Below are 16,109 nucleotides of genomic sequence, written 5' to 3' on the forward strand. Positions count from 1 at the left end.
AGTTTTCAATAGTTCCTGTATACAGTATGGCAGCTCATTGTGTGTCTGTTATTCGATCAGACAGACTATATTCTGCATGCTGTTACTGTTTAAATCATTTTGAAAACTAATTAAATTAATACAGGTAAATGGTAGCCTATCTTTAAAAAAATATATAAAATTAAATTATTAAAAGTTATTATTAAAATTTATGTGTACCTGCTTACCTGTTACCTGGCTTAAATTTAGAATTTTTGAATAATTATAATTAATTATTATTTATTTTATTTATTAGAGCCATGGAATCAGAGCCAATCAAAGTTGCAGCCCTAGGAAGACCTCTGTTTCCTGGTATGCTGTATGACTGCCGCAAGGACTCCTTCATTCCAGGTGCTGTATACTTTTATTTAAAAAATAAATAAATAAAATAATTTGCCTAATTGCCAAATTACAGTACTTGAGTGGCAGGATTAGAGGTGCATGATGTGGGAGCAATAGCCTTGTGGACAATGCTCCGACACTTCTGCGAACTGAGTTCAAGTCCTTTACCGATCCTGTTCCTCTCCCTCTCCCTCTCCCTCTCTCTCTCTCTCTCTCTCCCCCCCCCCCCCCCCCTGTTTTTTACTTCCTCACCTATACACTGTCTAATAATGGCATAGGCAGTATTATTGACTGATAATTGGGATTCATGCATGCATGTATAACAGCAGCCTTAACTACATGTTAGTACATGTTTGATAGTTAATGCATCAATTAACATTTAGGGGTAAACTAAATCAATCAGGCTCTGTTAGAAAGAATAAGAAATATTTTGACTTTGAATATGCAGACTTTTTCATGATCTCGCCTATGGCCTCACAAACACACACGTACCAGCACTGTACCCAACACAACTATTAAATCAGTTTAAATCTGTATTATAGATATAAGACCTGCACATTTACTTCAGCACTATATCACTTTCGTACACAACTGTTAAAGCCACTTCTCATTTCAGGTGTTACTCTGTGGGATAAGAAATCATTGACTGAAGATTTGGACAGTCGTCCTCAGCTCATGACAGATTTGAAATTCAGTAGCTCTGACTCTCTCTCTAGTAAGTCCGATCTCATGGATATAAGTGCTTCCCTGAAGCTCAGCTTCCTGGGGGGGCTGATTGAGGTAGGGGGATCTGCCAAATACCTGCGTGACACCAAATCCTCACACAAACAGTCCCGAGTTACAATGCATTATAGTGATACCTCCAGATTCGATCAGCTCACAATGACTCAGCTTGGCCAGATCACCTACCCTCAGGTGTTTGACCAGAAAACTGCAACTCATGTGGTCACGGCTGTTCTGTACGGAGCTCAGGCCTACATGGTGTTTGATCATGTGTCTTCAGAAGATGAAAGCAAGCAGGAGATTGAGGGAAAACTGAATGTCATGGTCAAGAAGATTCCTGAATTTTCTATTGAGGGAAAAGGATCTGTACAATTGACAGATGTTGAAAAGAAAACTGCTGAGAACATCACCTGCACTTTTCATGGTGACTTTCATCTTGAGCAGAACCCCACCACTTACATGGAGGCCCTGGATTTGTACAAGAAGCTCCCAACTTTGCTGAAGGAGAATCCACAGAATGGAGTTCCAATAAATGTCTGGCTTTATCCTCTTAATTTATTGGACAAAAAAGCCGCTCATTTAGTGAGAGAAATCAGCACAAGTCTGGTTTCCAACACTGAACGTATAATGGAGGAGCTGGGAGAGTTAGAGAGGACATACAATGACCTGTCCAAATGTTTTCAGTGACATTGAAGAGAGGCTGCACTCATTTCAGAACTCATTTAGCATTTACCGGACAGTGCTCCAGAAAGCAGTGGCCAGGGTCTTGCCTGCTATTCGAGGAGGTGGGAAGGAGGAACAGTCACTGGCAGACATCCTGAAGATCCACTACAGCTCCCCTTTTAATGCTCACAAGCTCGACCAGTGGTTAAATGATGCAAAGTCTGAATGTAACCTATTGAGATCTCATACCAAGACGCTGGAGCAGATCAGGATTGAAGACTCTGATGGTCTGAACACCATCCTCCTTCATCCTGATATTGATGTTGTGGTGTGCTTGACCTTCACATCTCTGAAGTATGAAGACCCGTATCTTTCAACCCTGAATGAGTTCCTGAAATCTGATGAGTTTAAAGAGTTGGATGGAAACAAAAATGTGCTTCATGAGGCATCTGACAGAAAATGGTTCAATGATCCTGGTGTAATAAAAAAGATGAGAGAGAACTTGTCTAGCTTCAGAGGCTTTTCAGAAGCCAACAAAGATGAAAAGGGAATCCACTTCATTATTTCTGCTGTCTCTGAACCCTCCAATCCAGGCTCCTCTATCTATTTGTATGAAAAAGGGAATCTGACAGACCACCAGTTCCAGCCCGTGTCCAAGCCGCCCCCACCGATAGTGAAGAATGTCCAGGAACAAACTGTGTCCCTGAAACTGCAGAAGTCTCCAAGTGGAGTAACAGAGCAATACAGAGTAGAGTACAAGGAGGTAAAAGCTGAGGAGTGGCTTTTCAACATCTGATGAAGACTTTAATCTGACTGGATTGAAATCTGGAAAGCAGTACTTGATCCGCTACAGGATAGTGGGTAAAGTGGGAGTGAGTGAAGCCAGTGAGACTGTAGGCCCCGTACCATCTTCAGGTAAGTGTCATCTGCACATTTTTTTTATAATCTTTTTTTCACTGGCTACATTCACACAGTCAATCTTTGAGTTTGACAACTGTATTTAATAACAAGAGTGACTCTCAAACTGTCCCATTCACACAGCGGCTTATATACAGTATTCCAGCTGCCACTGTATGAATGAATACAGGGATTGGTCAACTGTTTCATGATAAAAAATGTTAAACAACTTACAGTAATATCCAGGGATGCTCAGCTTTGGCAAATTTAACTGATTTGAATGTAATTTAGGTTATTCGTCACACAATTCCTAATGTAAACCTAACTGTGAATGTGATAAGCAAAGACATAGAGACTTTAATGTTGCAGTTTTCATCATATTAGACATAAGATAAAGAGTGAATGTTTGCTTATTGTGAATGTTACCTGGCTTTCCTGGTATTTCCTGTATTTCGCTGTAATAACTTCTTTACTCCTCCTGTATGACATCAACGGGTAATGGGTAGTATCTTTAAATGCATTTTACATTTGTACCTAATTTTTCAGCAAAAATTATGGGAGAGCGTCCAGTGGGAGACAGTGACTGGATCTAAAACTTTCGGATGACAAACAGCTTAAATCTCAATTTCTGTGAAAACATGCAACACAGAGAGACATGCATGTGTGCAGTGTGGCTGACCTGTTGTTTGACTTGAGAGACAACTATAGTTGTCCAGTGCGGTTCTTTTCAAACTATGCAGGTTTACCGAAAATGCAGTTGTGAGTCAGTTCAGTTATTGAATTCCGTTGTCATTCTCATTATTAAAGGGATAGTTCAGCCAAAAATGATATTAAACCCATGATTTACTCACCCTCAAGCCGTTCGAGATGCATATGTCAATCATTTTTCAGACAAACACATTTTCAGTTATTTTAGAAAATGTCTTCGATCTTTCAGTGGTTATAATGTCAAGTTATGGAGTCCACCTCCTTCAAGTCCCAAAAATGTGCATGCATCCTTCACAAAAGTAATCCATTCGGCTCCAGGGGGATAAACGAAGGCCTTCTGAGGGTAATCCGTGCGGTTTTGTCGTAAAAATATACATATTTAAAACTTTATAAATGAAAATAACTGGCTTCCGGTAGCGGTCGACGTGCGTTCACGGGAGATGGATGCCGGTGTATGACGTAGGACATAGCGTAGGAAGCGTCGTGACGTAGAACGAAGTATAGCTAAATCAAACGCTACGTCCTACGTCATACACCAGCATCCATCTCCCGTGAACGCGCGTCGACCGTTACCGTTATTTTCATTTATAAAGTTTTAAATATGTATATTTTTACGACAAAACCGCACGGATTACCCTCAGAAGGCCTTCGTTTATCCCCCTGGAGCCGGATGGATTACTTTTGTGAAGGATGCATGCACATTTTTGGGACTTGAAGGAGGTGGACCCCATAACTTGACATTATAACCACTGAAAGATCGAAGACATTTTCTAAAATAACTGAAAATGTGTTCGTCTGAAAAATGATTGACATATGCATCTCGAACGGCTTGAGGGTGAGTAAATCATGGGTTTAATATCATTTTTGGCCGAACTATCCCTTTAACAGAATTGTCTGTGAATTTTATCGTATTTAGCACTTTAAAACAGGACTGACCTCCATATTCTGCTGCTGTGTGAATGTAGCAATATGTAGCATAAATGTTTTTCTCTCTCTCTCTTAATTCCTTTCTCAGCACAAGATGTGATTGTGGGTGGGAACGGAGGTGGTGAATTCTCCTTTAAGTCCTTTTACAGCAAAATTTCGCAGATCAGCATAACTTACGACGAGGTGTGTGAAGATTGTTTTTATTCTAATCTATCTTCTGTGATTCCTACTATTTGAATCAGATTGTTTGTATTTAGCTACTTGATTCACATTAAATACATCTGTGCTTTTCAGGGGACACTGAACACAATCCAGGTGATTTTCATCTCTGGCCAAATGGTGAAAGTTGGTCTTGTAGCAGGATCTAAAGATCAAAAACTTGTCCTTGATGAAAATGATAAAATTGTTGCTGCAACACTGTGGCCAAATACTGATCATAACAGATGTGGGGGTCTGGAATTTATGGTTGCCAAAATCAATGGTAAAAAAGAGTCATTATCTGTTAAGTGTGATCACCTGGGTGAGCCTGAGTGTGGATGTGAAGTCTGGAAGGTGTTACGGCATTATGGGGAGAAGCGGAAATCAAATTGATGCTCTGGGTTTCTACTTCATTTAGCCTCCAGCTATACATCTGTTGCTGACAGTATCCAAATATCTGAAGATCTAAAATAATGACATCTAAACATCAATCATCTACTCATATACATCAATGGTATTATTGGATATGATTGGTTATGATTGAAGTATCAAATTTGAATAAGTCAGTAGTATTAAATATTTTCAAGTGTCAATCAGACAATTAATTTTTATTTATTTAAATGGAACCATAATAAACGAATAAATGACAAGTTCAAAGTATCAATTTTATGAGTCAGTCATTAAATAGTGATTGTATTTGAGGATATTCTGGGAGATTTGTTTATTGCATCTTATTCTATCATTTATGTCCATCTATATATTTTTGTTCTGTATCATCTGTACCTTGTGGAAGATCAAAATATCTTAATGTACTTGTTTAATTACAACAAAGAGTTTAACTTGATTTGGTCTGTCAAGCCTTTCTTGCTGTTTTTTTTTGTTTGTTTTTTTGAAGATTATTGTGCATTTCATGCATTTTTTTTAATTTATTTTAGCTGCAAGTTGTTGCTCACAAATGTTAATTTTTATGTTCAGATGGAGGGAGGTCGCATGATACCACCTGGAAATTTGTTTTTGCAGGGTGGGATATCTGGAATGGTGAGGGAGAAAGTGCTTAGTTCACAGTTTTAATTTCGTTGTGCAAAAATGTTCATCAACAAGCTTTTTCCCATGACTGAAGCCCTGTTCCCACCGCCAGCGACATATGATCCCATTCGTTATGGGACATCCGTTAAGTTAAAAAAAGTTTAACTTTATGCAATTGAGCAGTGAATTTCGCGAGTGACAGCCAATAGGAGTGAAGATTGTCATTGCTCACGTCACCGTCTCGAGTGCAGGCAAGACAGGGCAGAGTTCTGGAGCGATTTCACTGTTGTATATGATTTAACTGTAACCACATACATGGATATAATAAAATGATACATGAAAATGAAACTGATGGCAGTCTTAGTGAGTTTGATTCATACATTGATTGTTTGTGTTGTTAATTTTGATGCAGTGCAGTTTAGCACTGCTGCAGTTCAAATTACAGTTTCCCCTGCATTATGGCATTCTCTTAATGCCAATCCCAATGCATCCTTTTTGTTATCTACATGTATATTGAAATGACCAACAATTAGGACTTTATCTGCAGCCTGCAAATTCTTTGATAAAGTCTGTATGGTGCCCTGGTGGCCTGTATATAGTAGCCAGCACAAATGTCAAACGTGATTTATCAAATACACTAGATAGTGTTACATTAAGCACCAGCAACAAGACTTCTCAGTAATTCTGAAGATATTACAGCAACACATCTTTTAATTTGCCTAAGTCAGAGAAAACTGAGAGGTATTCTGCTATAATGTCCTCCTGTTGCTCTTGTACAGTGTGGAGACGCTGTATTAGTGTGAGGGCTTCAATTGCACAGAGTCCTAATAAGGGCTTGGACAGTCCAGCAACTTAAACCCTATTAAGCTATTATCATTTTGTCTAAATATATTCTATACATATTTACATACTTACAGCATTTGAAATCACATACACCTGTCAGAAAAATTACATCTTACTGCAGATTTTTGCTGTTCAGTTTTTCATGCATGAGTATATAAAATATGACCATAAACTCCAGACATGGTGTGGATGATAATTTATTCATTTCTCTTTGAATAAATAGTTAGAACATTTATTAAAACGTCTTAATAAGACTTGCCTATTTTAAAGCACATTTTAACATACATTTTTTAATCCCCTTTCAGTCATACAACATATTAGATAGAGCATTCAATCAACAATTTAATTACTGACACAAAGAGTAAAGCTCTTTATTCTTCATTAAATTATCAACAATATTGTAAAGAATTTCAAAGCACAAAAAGTAGCACTCAAAATAAAATAATCCATAAGGTCTGAATGCCCAAAACAACAAATGCCCCGTATCCATGTGAAACGACAACCAATAAACGTGAAAATTACAAATAATACTTAAGAAATCAGCAATCAGAACTTGCATGTACATATTCAACATGATCTGCATTAGAGAATCAAGGCTTTCTGTAATATCACACTGTGAAAAATCACTTGAGCCGAGAAATTCACCACCATAAGTGAGCAAGAGACACTATTCTACTGATTATGAAACATGTACAACGCTTAATTCAACCACTAAAGCAAATACTCCGACAGAACTGACACTGCCATATCGACAAAGACAACGTGAGGATGCATTTCTGAGACCAGTGGCACAAAAATGGTTTAACTGAGCAAAGGCGATGTGTTTTCAATCTAAACAGAGTAGACAGCTGATTAGGCCTGAAATAAAGTGCACTCACAAAATCCTGATATTCTACAGCACATTAACACACTTTAAACATTTATCATGCATGACAATGCCAGTGACAACACTGAGGTGAACATTAGAAAGAGAACAGCTCTACAGGTCTCGCATGCCACACACAAGTACAAACAAGGGTGTACAGTAAAGATTTCCTCATGGCGAAGTAAAGGGATAGAGAAATGCCTTCCATGAGAGAATTATCCATATTAGTGTTGTATCTATTTTCTCAAACGCAAGGCAATTGCAATGCAAGTTCCCTCTGAATTTTCCAAGAAACGGCTGATATTTGAGCTAGTATCACTACAGAAATGTTCAACCAGATTGTCACACACACACACACACAATACGGTAAGAAATTAAACTAGATATAATGCCACAGTATTTGTCCTGGACACATCACTTCAGGTCACCGGCATCACCCTGGATGGTCTTCTTGATACGCAGCAACATGGTGGTCTGCCACTGGTCGAGACGGGAGATCGAATCAAACTCCTTCACCTGGAGGAGGTCAGCACATGATTTAGAGATCAAAATGAGTGAAAACTCCTGAGAAAAACATATGAGCTGGATATGATTTTTCTACACATTTGTACAGTGATTCTGTGATTTATGTTCCATGAACAGATGACAAATGCATAAATATATATGACGTAGGGGCTAGTTGTCACACCTTTTTCTCAATTATTTCTTAAGAAAGTCAATTTATGTATAGACATGAACCTTCAAAAATAGTCTTTTCAGCAAAATTAAATCTATTATGCAAGTCAAAATAACGAACACAATAACAACAGTAGCCGCATTTCCATTACCCTTCAAATTGCACAAATTGAAATTGCGAATTGAAAATACGCCCAATGGAAACACGTCAATTTTGCAAAAACTCGCATTTATCACAAAAATGTTTTTACGCTCGCATGAGGAGGTTTTTCAGGCAATTCGGAAAAAAAAAAAATTTCGCCAAACTGCAATGGAAACAGTTTTTGCGCATTTACAGGTCACCTGACTTAGATGACGTGGTGTGTTTGGACAGAATACGAGACAGAGTTCTTTATTAAATTCATAAAAGACAAAATAATTACAGGAATAATGGATTCTAAACCTCAAATAAATGCCTCAATCAAGACCTCAAAGCAGATCTGAGGGAGAAACACCCAGAAACTCCTCATATGTGCCGCTCTCAAGTATAATAAGGGTCGTTTCCTGGCCATTAATGCTTGGAAAACACACATACATCTCCTTCGATTAATAATAATGGCTAGTGCAGTGGCTGGGATTAGCTTAGTTTTTGGAATGATTTTACTTATCGCAGGAGGAAAAAATAAAGTTTTAGTCACATAACATCGGTTTATGGAAACGCCATCATTTCGAAAGTTTTTTGTCAAAATTTAGAAAAAATCGCAAAAGTTTTGCGCAAATCTGTAATGGAAACGCGCCTAGTGTAACTAAAATATCAGTAACAATGTAACAAAATATCAGTATCATCAATTTTTTTTAAAGAGAGTTGAAATAAAAGTACTAAACAAAACAAGCATTTGTTGAACTGGACTTTTGACTTAAAACCTCAGAGTCCACGAGTGACAACTAGCCCCGGTGTCTATTATATACTCTTAAAAACAAAGGTTCCAAAAGTGTGTTTTCGCAGTGATGCCATAGAAGAACCATTTTGGTTCCCCAAATAACCTTTCAGTGATCAGTTATTAAAAGAACCATTTTTTAAAACACTTTCTGTGGAGAATATTTGAATAATCTGAAAAACCTATAAAGAATCTTTTGTGCAATGGAAAGATTCCAGAGGTTAAAGGTTCTTCATGGAACCATCAATGCCAATAAAGAACCTTTATATTCGAAAGTGCACAGTATGATCATCCAAAGCCACTGCACATTTCAGAGGTTATAAACTTACGGCTTCAGTGAACGCCTCGCTGTTCTGCTCCTCATGAGCCTCCAATAGTTTCTGTACAAGAAGACAAAACCATCAGTGCAAATACTGCAAAATATACATATACATACTGATCGATTGCCTTACACTGATTGTTCACTTATAGCCCACACGCCTTTTACTTCTGCCGATTGTATTTAGGCTTCAAAATTCATAAAAGTTGTGTTCATTTGTGATCATCATGATAAACAAAACATGTAAGAATAATAAACTTTTGCTCATAGAGCAAAATAATCCAAAAGACAAAGAAAAAAATCCTGTTGGGTTTTCGTCGAGGGGATGCTAACTTCTGGGATGGCCTACAAAAATGCATCATCACTGCAGCGCAATACTGCTAAATAAATGAAACAATTGTACTTACTTTCAACAGCTTACATTCTCTTGAATCAGAGAATGCAGGAAACATCCCTTCATACTTTTCAATTGCAAGCTGAAAGAAAACAAACAGAACATTTGCATCAGATGAGCTAGAAATGAATTAATAACAGCTGACTGGGAACAGCATATTTAATATACAAGGTCATTGGTGACTGAAAATGTTTGCTGCATGAATGCCACTAGGTGTCAGTGTAAGACAACTGCATTATCAACCAGCTTAAAGGGATAGTTGACCCATTTACTCACCCTCGAGTAATCCCAAATCTTTATGAATTTCTTTCTTCTGCTGAACACAAAAAGAAGAGCTTTTAAAGAATATGGATAACCAAACAGTTGATGCGCCCCATTGACTTCCAAAAGAAAAACGAAATACTTTGGAAGTCAATGGGGCCCATAAATTGTTTAGTTACCCATATTCTTCAAAATATCTTCTTTTGTGTTCAACAGAAAAGAGAAATTTATAAATGTTTGAAACATGGTGAGTAAATGATGACAGAATTTTCATTAATGGGTGAACAATCCCCATTACTACTGACTAAATAATAACACAATTGCTGAATTGAACTTGTTTCATAAATGATGAACTCTGCAACATTGACAGTTATTAAACTGAATTAAATTGAGCTGAATGACACTAGTGTCTTCTGTAGAGCTGCTTTACAACTGAAATTTTTTCATAAATTATTAATTTTACAACATTAAAGGCTTGTTCACACCAAGAAAGATAACTATAACAATAACTATATTAGCATCCACACTTTTGTTTATTATAAGCACACGTTTCAGTTTTGTCGTCTGCCGCTTTAAATGCATGCTCTTAAAGCAGAATGGATTCTGATTGGCTGTCATTGTTTTTATCATTCATTGTTCTGAATGTGATTCCAATGATATTGTTTCTCTGTGTCGTTATAGCTGTGGTGTGAACTCTGCTATTCTTTTATACTTAGAACGATTTTTCGAACTCAATCTTTATAGTTATCGTCTTTGGTCTGAACAGGCCTTAACACTGTTATTTTAACCCTTTCATGCATGAATTATGATAACCTCAGTCAGGATTTTTTTCCTATGTGTTATTATTGCTCTTAGGGCATGAAAAACAAGATTTTGAAAATATTTTTTTTGAGATATATAAATGTGAGTAGCAAGAAGGATTGTTGCTATAAGAGACTACAGTAATTGAATTAAAGAACTAAATAGCCTACACACTTTATACTGCAAGTTAAAAAATGACTAACCTTTGCGTTTAATTCATCCACGATGAAGTGGCACAGAGCAGCTTTCCAGAAGTACTCTTTAGCGTTGTATTTCAGTAGAGGGTTGTCCATTGTGCTGGTTGCAACCTGAATGTGAAGAGACCAGCTTTAACTTTCATCCCCTCTGTGTTCATTTACCGAGGGCAGAATGATATGATTAGATTTACAATGCAAACATGAAGGTGCACTGGTGTTCAGCATGCTTACTTTCCATAAACCATCCTTATATTACACATGAGTCTCCTTCAGTAATGTTACATGCTCCATATTATTATTCTTTTTTAGCAGATGCTTTCTTCCTTATAGTACATTTTGCTCCCAATACTGATGATGCATGAATTGCTATTTCTGTGATTTAAACTTTTAACCTTTTGGTGACTACTGTAAACCACTTCCCTACCTTTCATATCGTCTGTCCTGAACTGAACTGAAGGGATTTTACTTCTCTTTCTCACTCTCATTTCCACAACATATTGTAAAAACGAATTTACTTATTGTCACGGTTCATGAATTCACTGACTCTTTCTCCCTGTGTGTGTGTGTGTGTGTGTGTGTGTGTGTGTGTGTGTGTGTGTGTGTGTGTGGGTGTGGCTGCTGATTGCCGCTGATCAGATCTTCAGCGCTGCGGCTGCCATTTATTGTTCTCCATCCGCCATGTGTTTGTCAGATTGTTTGGAGTTCCCGGTGTTCGTGTCTACGACGGATTGGGTTCCCGGGCAGCTCTGTTCATCTGACCCACGCCATCTATTCTGATTACCTGCTTTAATAAATACTGTTTTCACACTCGCTACTGAATCCTCTTTCGTTAATCCTGGCACTTATTGACTTACTAACCTGTAATCTAGGTTTATGAGATATTGGCTGCGTCCGAAAGCTTACAAATGCTGCCTTCGGATGATGCATTACAAGGTAGGAAGTGAGGAGGCTATATATTTTTGTTTAAAACAGATCACAATTCTCCTACAATTCTGAACAGATAAATAAACACATACATTTTTTTACTAGATATTCTGACTAAATGTTAATTGCTGCAGTCTATTTAAAAATATTAATTTGAAAAAAAAAAATTATAATAATATTATATTAAAAATATGAATATAAAAATATAGAATATTATTAATTCAAAATTAAAAAAAGTAAAACCGGGTTGAATAAATGATTCACTGACTCACTCATAAAGACTTTACTTGTTTCATTACTGGATGAATCTTCGGCTGAGTCCAAAATCGCATTCTCTCTTGAGAAGGTACTTATTTTGAATAAATAATTACTTCACGACCACTAAAAAATACTATATGAATACTATACTATATGTTCTATTTAGTATCTGTATGTAGTATGAATATAATCTGACTACATTTGCCATGTTGTTATGATCATGTGACCTTCCAGCATCAGTTACATTGCTTCACTGCCATTCACAAATCCTCTCCCGTGGCCTCATGGGATGGGAAAGTGTCCACTGTATTCACACTTCAGAATCTACCGGAGGTAGAGAAGGAATACTTTTTGCCTTCTCTTTTATGAGTACTGTGAATTCTGACATACTTCTTTTGTCACATTCTGTTTTTCACCTACTATATAGTAGGGAAGCATGCGATTTCGGATGCAGCCAATGTTTTTGGAAGAATGATTCAATGACTCATGTTTCATTACTGAATGAATCAGCGTTTCTGAACAAATCACTTGAATGAAAGATTCAATGACAAACACATTTTTCAACAGTCATTTGTCGCCACATACTTGAGGATCAATGTAATTGATACAATCTTTATTTGAAGCGTCAAGTTACCGTCAAAAGGTGATTTACTCACATTACCGCAGACATCATTTAGGAATAAGGTAGAGTGGGTGTCTGAATCGAGATCACAATCTTTTAACCATTAATCGCGCAACTCAATAAAGACCGTATGTATGACAATGACATACTGTAAAAAATTAAAGTTTTGTAAAAAAATAAATATATATCATATTCATATGTGTAAAAAATTATTTGGAAAATATTTAGTTTCTATTATGTTACATTATTATGTGCTTTTTGCTACTCAATGTAGTACTGTTCTGTTAGAAATATTATTTATTTATTTACTAATAACAATACATTTAGTATTTTTGCATTTACATTTTTTGTAAAAACTAAAATAAATAATATAGAACATGCCTATAGAGTATTATTATGTATAATAATATAAATAAATGAGTGCTATAATAACAGAAGGGTTGAGTCTGTCCCACTGACCTGCTCATAGATCTCGATGGCTTTGGGATACTGCTCGAGCTGAGCGCTGTACGAGCCCACCTTCAGCAGACACTTATTAGCAGAGCTTAACCAGAAAACATCAAGCAATGTAAATGAGCATTTACAAAGAGTGGACAGCTCTTTTATAACCCACAATAAAAGGAAATGGAGGATAATTATAAATATTGAATGACATTCTAATAGAATTTACACAGAGGAAAACGACAATGACAAACAATGAAAATACAAACCTGTTTGACTCTTCGCCTTTGTAATAATCCGCGGCCTGCTCATAGTGTGCAATGGTCTAAAACAACATCACAACATTCAGGCCTGTTACATTGACCTTCAAAAGCATTTTGGGGGAAATAATACACAAGACTGCATCTAATATATGTTTAAAGGCAAACAGCACCTTTTCAATATCCACTAACTCGGATTCATAGATCTCTGCAATGGTCATGTGATGCTTTGCAGCAATCGTGAACCTTCCCTGTCAATCACACATACAAATTAGAGATTTAATATTATATAACATCCACATGCTCAGTAAACAGGCACAATCAAGTTAACAAACCACAGAAAATGCATAAATCTTTACGCATCAATATACGCACAAGTCCCAGTGTCTTACCATGTCTGTATAAATATCGATGGCTGCGTTTAAACAGTTGATAGCCTCTGTGTGATTCATTCAAACAGAAGAGAACAAAATGAGTCAAATGCAATTCTTACAAATTCATCTTCACGCATAATCTCATCCAAGCAATTATTAAATCAAGCAACAGACATGTGTAGGCGTGTTACAACTTTTGGAAATTAGATTGTTTATTAAAGGGGACCTATTATGTCTCTTTTTACTAGATGTAATATAAGTTTTGATGATGTAATATAATATTTATGAGTGGAAGGAAAAACATGCTGTTTTCATGCATGTATCTTTAAATGTAAATGAGCTTTCCAGAAGAGGGCGGAGCCATTACAGCTCGTGCCTCGGATACTCTAAAAAATAAAAATCTGTTTGGTTTTGATTATCATCTCTATCGCGGTCATGCTCACATGACATTGCAGTTCTTCATCATCATGAAAGTTTATCATCTGCATGTGTTTTAAAACCATATCAGTCTAAACTTCTGATAAATGGTTTTCTGAGCGCACACATCGAAGCACGCGCACAGAAAGCTGGATGTCAGACGGCGCGTCCCGTGAGTATTAAAGCGACACTAAGGCTACGTTTACACGGAAACGATCTGAAGAGAAAACGCAAAAGTGATCACTTTTTATTCTGCGTTTAGACGTGTGAGCGTTATGGGGGGGAAATCTACGTGCATATGGTGATGCAAAAGTGTGAGAAATTCAATGTAGTATGCACTCCAGGCAGCTAGGTGGCAATGTGAAGCACTGATCGGTGCCTTCACTGTCTAGCAGACTTTTGCGTTTTTACCGTTTAGACGGAAACGCGACGGTGGAGCGTTTTTAAGATTTCCACTCTGGAGGGTGGTTTCACTTTTTTGCGTTTTTAAGCCCCAAAAACGCTGTCGCCGTCTAAACGAAAGGCACATCTGATAAAATATTTTTACGTTTTCACCCGCGAGCGTTCTCGTGTAAACAGGGCTAAAGGAACTTTTCCTCTTCGGTCGCCCTACAGGTTGGAAGCGGAATTGTCCATTACCGCTGTCGTAAATAATTTCGTGAGGAGATAAACATGGTGGACTGTGTACAGCTCACTCAGGGCGGGGTCTATGCTAATAGGGCGGAGTCTGTCAGCAGTCATGGGCGGGGCCTATACATTTGCTAGAATCTGCAAATGGCTTGTTCTGAGACACTGCTGATTTATGGGGATTAAAAAAGGAGGAGTGGGTGGATTTTTACCATTATATGGTGGTTGTGTAACACACTGCCGACACACATTTATGTTCAAACACCATGTAAAAGTGAATTTTGCATAATAGGTCCCCTTTAAAACCAGTGTTATTTTAAGCTCTCTCACCTTGAGGATCTGCCTTCTTATAAGCATTTCCAGCATCAACAAAGCTGGTGGCCGAGTCCAGTTTGTTCTGCATCTGCATGTGAAGTCTTGCAGCTTGGCAGAAAGCACTGCCTGCAGCTACAGCAGCGAAACACATACATCTTTAGATCACTGACAATAATGACAGAACTCTTCAGAAGAAGGGTGAATGCTTAAATACACATCAGTATACTGCAGAAAAATCACTAATCATGAACTGGGTTTGAGCACAAAGATGGCCAGTCAAATGATGCTTTGGAGTGAATATCTAATAATAGACCTACTTCAACAGCATTACAAAATTTTAAGCATTTGGTGAAATAATTTACCACTTTACATATCAATTATGAAATGACTTGTGCATACCAGTCCAGTTTTTGGCCATCTTGAACATGTTGGCAGCTCTGGCATACATTTCACATGCATCCTCAACCTTATGATTTCCCCTGTGAAAACATCAACATTTCTTTCATTTAAAGGCAATTTCAAAATGAATAGTTCAGCAAATGATGTAGGCCTGTCAAATACAAAGCAGGTTGTATGTCGCAACATAGAAAATATTTGACATTGGACATGTTGAGAAGCGCGTGGAAGGATACAGCTCATTTTATACGTGCTTAGGGTATAAAATGCACCAAAAATAAGGTATTTTCATTCTATAGACATATGCTATTTGAAAATACTACAGGAAATTGGATGTCATTGAATGTCAGATCGTGACCAGCATAATTTCTGTCTCACCCGAACATCCCTCCGAGAAATGAACCCGATGATTTGACTTTTTTATCCGCCTCTGCCATCAGCTGCATGGCTTCCTTCTCTTTCCCGGAATTATCCATGATTTAATGTGTGGTGTTCACGCAGAGCTGCTGTTGGATCGGTAAAGGCCCGGTGTTTGTTGATATAGAGTGCGGCTTTAATGCAGAATCATGAAGGATGCTCGCCTCCTCCTCCTCCTCCTGCTGTCGGGTGATGCTGATGATGATGCGCGCTCTTGAGGGAGAAACTGCGACACTGGTTGAAAGACGTAACCACGCCCTCTTATTATTTATACATGAAGACGT

General features: G+C 37.5%; 1 protein-coding gene and 1 pseudogene across 2 annotated transcripts; one reads left to right on the plus strand and one right to left on the minus strand.

Moving 5' to 3' along the window:
* Positions 1–267: 267 nt before the first annotated feature.
* LOC311071789 (cytolytic toxin-alpha-like) lies at positions 268–4,869 on the plus strand (annotated as a pseudogene). The gene is made up of 4 exons (XR_014609534.1): positions 268–369; positions 977–2,661; positions 4,367–4,461; positions 4,573–4,869. The product of XR_014609534.1 is annotated as a cytolytic toxin-alpha-like (transcript).
* Positions 4,870–6,526: 1,657 nt separating this feature from the next.
* napba (N-ethylmaleimide-sensitive factor attachment protein, beta a) lies at positions 6,527–16,030 on the minus strand. The gene is made up of 11 exons (XM_084097074.1): positions 15,787–16,030; positions 15,412–15,491; positions 15,028–15,144; positions 13,672–13,718; positions 13,453–13,530; positions 13,289–13,344; positions 13,038–13,122; positions 10,781–10,885; positions 9,529–9,597; positions 9,132–9,182; positions 6,527–7,726 (listed from the first exon to the last, which is right to left on the minus strand). Exons 1-11 carry the CDS (start codon positions 15,882–15,884, stop codon positions 7,625–7,627), a joined length of 888 nt encoding a protein of 295 aa, XP_083953200.1. The 5' UTR covers positions 15,885–16,030; the 3' UTR covers positions 6,527–7,624.
* Between the last annotated feature and the right edge of the window lie 79 nt (positions 16,031–16,109).

Source organism: Abramis brama (genome assembly GCF_963993115.1).
Source record: "Abramis brama genome assembly, chromosome: 21".
Lineage (NCBI taxonomy): Eukaryota > Metazoa > Chordata > Actinopteri > Cypriniformes > Leuciscidae > Abramis > Abramis brama.